The sequence below is a fragment of the Polyodon spathula genome, chromosome 31 (assembly GCF_017654505.1).
Source record: "Polyodon spathula isolate WHYD16114869_AA chromosome 31, ASM1765450v1, whole genome shotgun sequence".
NCBI classification, from domain to species: domain Eukaryota; kingdom Metazoa; phylum Chordata; class Actinopteri; order Acipenseriformes; family Polyodontidae; genus Polyodon; species Polyodon spathula.
The window spans coordinates 1,206,830-1,213,226 of NC_054564.1; the positions used below are offsets into that span (position 1 = coordinate 1,206,830).

The 6,397-nt window shown below is 43.0% G+C and overlaps 1 protein-coding gene across 2 annotated transcripts; it reads right to left on the minus strand.

Moving 5' to 3' along the window:
• Positions 1-37: 37 nt before the first annotated feature.
• Positions 38-3,457, minus strand: figla (folliculogenesis specific bHLH transcription factor). Of its 2 annotated transcripts, XR_005947758.1 has the most exons (5): positions 3,112-3,456; positions 2,781-2,933; positions 1,714-1,932; positions 681-751; positions 38-247 (listed from the first exon to the last, which is right to left on the minus strand). XR_005947758.1 is itself a non-coding variant. In XM_041233696.1 (4 exons), the coding sequence occupies exons 1-4, from the start codon at positions 3,346-3,348 to the stop codon at positions 242-244; spliced, it is 615 nt and encodes a 204-aa protein (XP_041089630.1). In that variant the 5' UTR covers positions 3,349-3,457; the 3' UTR covers positions 38-241. The 2 variants fall into 2 exon arrangements, 1 of the variants encoding a protein (XP_041089630.1); XM_041233696.1 differs by lacking the exon at positions 681-751 and having other exon boundaries at positions 3,112-3,457.
• Between the last annotated feature and the right edge of the window lie 2,940 nt (positions 3,458-6,397).

Here is a 6,397-nt window from a genome sequence, read left to right on the forward strand (position 1 = left end):
AAAAAAAAAAAAAAAAAAAACTTACATTCCGCCCCCCCCCCCAAAAAAAAAAAAACAACACGCAGTAGGATCCATTCTTCAACTCCAGAGTCTCTGCAAACATGTGAACGGTAACGAGTTTGCACACAGGATCCATGCAGGTGAACAGAAACTCAACGTGGCTCGTTTATGGGCTGCAGAGCTGGGTTCAGGGGCCAGCAGCCAGGACAATCACCCGGGGCACCCCCCCACTAGGTTGAGGTCATATCTACAGAACGATTGAAAAACAAAATAAAACAAAACACACAGAAATGAACAGTACCAGTTCATAACACTGTTTAATTTTACGTTTGTCGATATAAGAATTGTATCATTAACTTTCCAACAGGAACGGGTCAATACGTTTGGCAGACTGTTTTATTTTGCATCCTGACATTTTACAGTGATGCATCTCTCTCTGATGTGAAAGTCCTTTTTCATGCGAAGGAGCGGTGCAGGTCCTGCAGTGGGCGGATGCGAGGAGAGAGGGAGAGAGGGAAGGAGGGAGGGACAGGCCCTCTCCTCAGACCAGGGACTCCCAGTCAAACACTAGTCTTAATCACAACACTCAAACCAGATTTAAAACATCTAAATACCCAAGACTAAAGTTGCACATACAGCTTTGAGGGCTGGTAAAAGTATTTATAAATTAACATTTTTACCTTCGAGGCTGCGATTCACACTAGCTAGTATTGGAGCAAAGCGACTCCCTTCATTTATTAGGCTGGAATATCTGAAATGGGAGTGGAGAATATTAATTATTTTTTATTTTTTTTAAATTAACAAAAAAGAGACGAAACAATGGTTAGCGCTGTGTGGTTAACCCTCAATCCCACAAATGCCTGGGCGCTAACTTTATTTGTGGTACCTTACAAAAGGTACCATCAAAAGTTCTTGTCAGGACACTGCACTCTGGTTATCATAATATTGCTAACAAAAAATAATCCTCTCCCAACACCGACCTAGGTCAGTATCCTACACTGCAGTTTATTACACACCTGAAGCAGCTCATGTTTAGCGGCAAAGTATTTATTATTATTCAGCAGGGAGTTCACAGATGGGTGACCCTGCAGCAGCAGCAGGAAAGCGTCTGCTAAATGAACCCTACAGCACTACTAATAATACATTTGCACGTAGATCTGGGGTGCCGTGCGTAATAAAAAGCGTTATATTTTAACATGTCTCGTCAGATTTAACTTCAATCTCATTTTCATATCTGATTGGCTTGTCATGCTAATCGGGAAATATGCAAATACCCATTACAAGAGCCAATCAAATCGCGTGAAAGCACACAGCGGGCGGGGCTCATTTGCATACAAATGCCAGATTTATCTGGTCAGTTACATTTAGCTAAATGTTAAATATAGTTGAGATTTTATATTTAGTTCAATATTTAGCTGAACGTAATTGTTAATGTTAAGATTCAAAATATTAAGTTCACAAAATAATATTTGCGAACAATTAAATCTTGATTCTCAAAATAAATATTTACCAAAGTGCATATTTAAAGATTTAGCATTTAAAATGTTGATTCATAAATGATATCTGAAATATATTTTTAAATGTGTACTTATTTGCACAACATTTATACATCTGGGAGTAAAGATACAAGTTAAATCTTGAAGGAAAATAAAACCCTGACATGTTAATTATTATAATTATTACGCATGGCACCCCGTACGCATGGCACGTTACCAGGCTGCGGTCCGGCTGAAGCTGGATGATGTAGGTCGGCAGGGAGCATCTTCTCAGCAGCAAGGTGTGGCCCTCCAGCTCGGCGAGGGGCCCTGGCGCCCGGATGAACACGCTGCCAGCCTGCGGGGGCGGCAGGCTGGCCCCCGGGACAGTGCGGGTCAGAGCGTCCCCTCCCTCTGTCAGCACCCTGCTCTCCAGCGGCTGCACAGAAACCCGGGGCTGGAGGGGAGAGGAGGTTAACGCTTGAGACACGCAAAGAAACTGCAACGAAAAACACTCTGGAAAGAGAAAGGCTGACGAGTTGAGAATATTGCAGTTGGAGTTATGCAGTTTCTAAATGTAGGACTAGAGTTTATGGGCAGTCAGTTTCCCTTTTTTTAAATGAATTCCCGTTCCTTAAATCAATTCCAGCACATTATTGCTCATAATTGCAATCTGCAGTATTCTGATAAATTGAGCTTCTCAAATTTCCACAGATGACTTGCATTGAAGCCACGCTTTGCCAATTAAAATTGGCTTCAGATGAAAGCCGTTAAAATAAAAGGAACTGGGAATCCATTTTAAAAACGGAACTGAAAGACAGGAACTGACGCTGTTCCTGATTATGGCTGGTTTAAGAACTTGGATAGAAATGGTCAAACGCAAGAGACTTTTTAGAAGCTGTTTAAGACGCCTGATTAAAGCACAAAGCGGTCGAACATTTTCACACCCCAGTGCCTATTGTTTCTATATCCCTGATTACTGAGGGGAAATTGACTTGGATCCTGACCCCAGAGGTCTTTCCATGCCCATATGGGTGTACCCATATGTATTATATATATATATATATATATATATATATATATTATATGAAGGCTCCCGATGAGAGATCTGGAGGCGTTGCAACACATTTGCACGCTGGTCTGTGCGAGTGTCTACAGACATGGCCCAAGTTAACGTAGCATTATTAATCAGGTTTCATTCAGTCGACAGTTTCGTTTTATAGGGCGTGTGTGCAATGTGAGAGAGAGAGAGAGAGAGAGAGCGCAGTTCCAGTCCTCTCGCCCCCTCCTCTCCCAGCGCTGTACCTCCGCCCCGCCGGTCTGGTCCAGGACGCAGTGCAGCAGGCGGATATACTCAGTAGCTGCCTTCAGCGTGTCCACCTTACTGGGCTTGCGGTCCCGGGGGATGAGCGGAACGATGGTTTTCAGAGTGGAAAAGCCGCTGTTGAGATTACGAATCTGAAATAATAACAATAATACATACATACATAAATAAATAAATAAAAAACGGTTTAAGAGCCAGTCCAGGTCCAACATTCATTCTGTGAGCAGCTTATTAGTATCGAGCAGTTTGAGCTAGTCCTGATTTCACTTTCATCCATGTTCTTTATTTATTTATTTATCAATACATACTCACACGCTGTCTTTCCTTGGCGTTTGCAAGGTGTCTTCTTTTCACAATGTCCCGCCAGTCCTCTGTCGAGCGGTACACCCCGGCCGGTCCCCGCTTCAGTTTAGTGACCGTGGCCGGCAAAGGCACGACCCCGCCGCCGCCGCAGGTACCGCTCAGCACGTCCTGCATCAGCTCCGCTTCGGGAGTGCGCATCACAGAGGCGGCAGACAGCCGACCCACGGCCATGCTGATCCCAACCATACAGAAATATGGAATTGGTCTTGTTACAGTTGTGTGTTTTATGAATATTTAATTTATCTCTTACGAAAAAACGAACAGTCTCGCTTTGCCGACACTCCAGGTGCAAATAAGCAATTTTTATTAGATAAAGGTCTTTTAATAAATTGCTCCGTTGTTCGGATTATGCATAAAAACCCTGCGTTTACCAGTTTGAGCCGCCTAATTCATATTGTTAATTGAGAAATTAGATAGGTGAGGTGTGTCTCAGCGCTTCAGGTGTGAAGTTTTGTGTCAAGGAGTTGCATTTCGGAAGTTGTAGTTTTGCCAAGGCTCCAGCGCCGGGAGAGTTCTTTAAACGAGTTCTTTAAAAAGACTACATTTCCCAGAATCCAACCTTGGAAGCGAGCACACCTGTGTCAAACGGCAATTGGTTTAGCATTTGAAACGTGAATCAATCTCGCAGGAGACAACCTGGTAGAGAAATGACAGGTAAAAAGAACGGATTGAATTCAGCGTGATGTGAAACCAGTATATTGTAAGAAAATGCACACCCTGCGACAAATAATAATAATAATAATAATAATAATAATAATAACATTGGATAGTATGCCTTTAAAATGGTGCTGGGACAATCGTTTGTAGATATTCTCATGTATGCATTTGGAAACAATGATCACATTCATAGGGTCCTATTACAGAATGTATGAATGACCGCTTCCCATACCACACCCATTTCGATAATATAGCCTCTTTCGTGTGCAAGTACCCCAGAGCACTTTACAAACATTAACAGCAAGCCAAAAGAGGCTCCAAACTGCTCGCCAATGAAAGACCAAAAATCAAAGAAATGTGTTATGAGCTTAGATTATATATATATATATATATATATATATATATATATTAGATATATATATATATATATATATAAACACCCTTGGAATTATCAAGAGACCCTCATTTGCCGATCTCAAAGTACAAACTGGTTGATGGGGAATTGCAAAGGTATCATAACCCTGGCGTACAAACAATTTCTGTGAAGTGGTTTTGTGCTGTCATCGCTCTTTATACATTTGCAATTGTCTTGGTAACAGTAGTGAAAAATGAAGGAATGTGCACATGAACAGAACCGTCCAAGTGCACCCAGCACCTTTTAATGAACAGAACCGTCCAAGTGCACCCAGCACCTTTTAATGAACAGAACCGTCCAAGTGCACCCAGCACCTTTTAATGAACAAAAACTATTGTTTTCCAATTCCGGTCTGTAATATAACTATGACGAAACGATAATAAAATATTGAACAATCTAAACCCGTGTACGTGTCAGCTATACACTACACAGGGTTATAAAAGCCAATTTGGCTTTTGTTACACTGCTACAGTCTGTGTGCAGTACATGAGAATGGCCACCAGATGTCTCAAGTGGGCTGATATTTCCTTTTTCTGCAATAGCGCTATTCAGTGATTCAGTTATATTCGATTGATCTAAGCACCGTGACTCTAGCTGTCATTGTCCTGTTTATTTTATTGCCTTTGATGTGTTTTTTTTTAATGTTTGGAGTTATACCGAGCAATTAGTACTGCAAACACTCCAATACTGTGAGTTTATAGTGTTGGTGAACCTGTCTTATTACAACCGGTTTCATAAACCCTGATTAGTGCTGTAAAATCAGCCACCAATGCGCTTTCCCCTGAACCGCCTTCCTTAGATATTCCCAACATAGGATAGATCAGCACAAGGGTCTGTGACAAGGCTCAAACCCCACATTATAAATTGTGTGTGTGTGTGCGTGTGTGTGTGTGTGTGTTTCAGTGTGTGTGTGTGTGTGTGTGTGTGTGTGTGTGTGTGTGTGTGTGTGTGTGTGTGTGTGTGTGTGGATATGTGTGTGAGACCCTCACACAACACACACACCACTCTCCTCCTCTCCCCCCACACACACTCTCTCACCCCTCACACAAGGGAGTGTGTGCGTGTGTGTGAGAGAGGGAGTGTGTGTGAGAGGGAGTTTGTGTGTGTGTGTGTGTGTGTGTGTGTGTGTGTGTGTGTGTGTGTGTGAGAGAGAGGGAGTGTGTGTGAGAGGGAGTGTGTGTATGTGTGTGTGTGTGTGTGTGTGAGAGGGAGTGTGTGTGGGAATGGAGTGCTACATGTCCCCCATACACTGATCTCCCCCATAAGCTATTTCGATACCTTTTCTCTAGAGAGATCGCATGTGCTCTCTTCTGTGTAAGACACATAGTGTGTGTGTGTGTGCGTGTATCTGTATTTGTGTGTGTGTCAGTGTGTGTGTGTTAACTATGTATCATAGTTGCACACTCCACATTGTGTGTGTGTGTGTGTGTGTGAGTGTGTGTTAGTGTGTGTGTGTCGGTGTGAGTGTGTGAGAGAGAGTGTGTGTTTGTCCTGTTGGTTTGGACAGTGTCTTCTCTAATCCCCTCTATGCACTGGCTCTGGGATGCTGCTGTGTGCAGGGCTGCACGTCTCTGTCTCTCCTAGTCTGCAGGGGGGTGGGGTGGGGGGGTCAGTCTGGAGAATAGAAAGCGCTCTCATTTTAGTGTTGAATTTCTAAACTACACTGAAAATGCTCCAAGTTACCTTTACATCTCTACACACACACACACACACACACACACACACACACACACACACACACACACACACACACACACACACACACACACACACACACACACACACACACACACACACACACACACACACACACACACACACACACACACACACACACACACACACACACACACACACACACACACACACACACACACACACACACACACACACACACACACACACACACACACACACACACACACACACACACACACACACACACACACACACACACTCAATATGATGTGACTGTCCAGATCTCTCATGTGGTCGGTGCCAGTGGTGTAGCGTTTTTCTTTATTTTTATTTTTTTTAACATTCCAGAAATAGATTGCGCTGCTGGGTTTTTATTAAAACATTTGAATTTTCAATTAAACATTCTGTGTGATCTAATTCAGCTCTCCCTCTCTCTCCCTTCCTCCCTCTCTCTCTCTCCTCTCT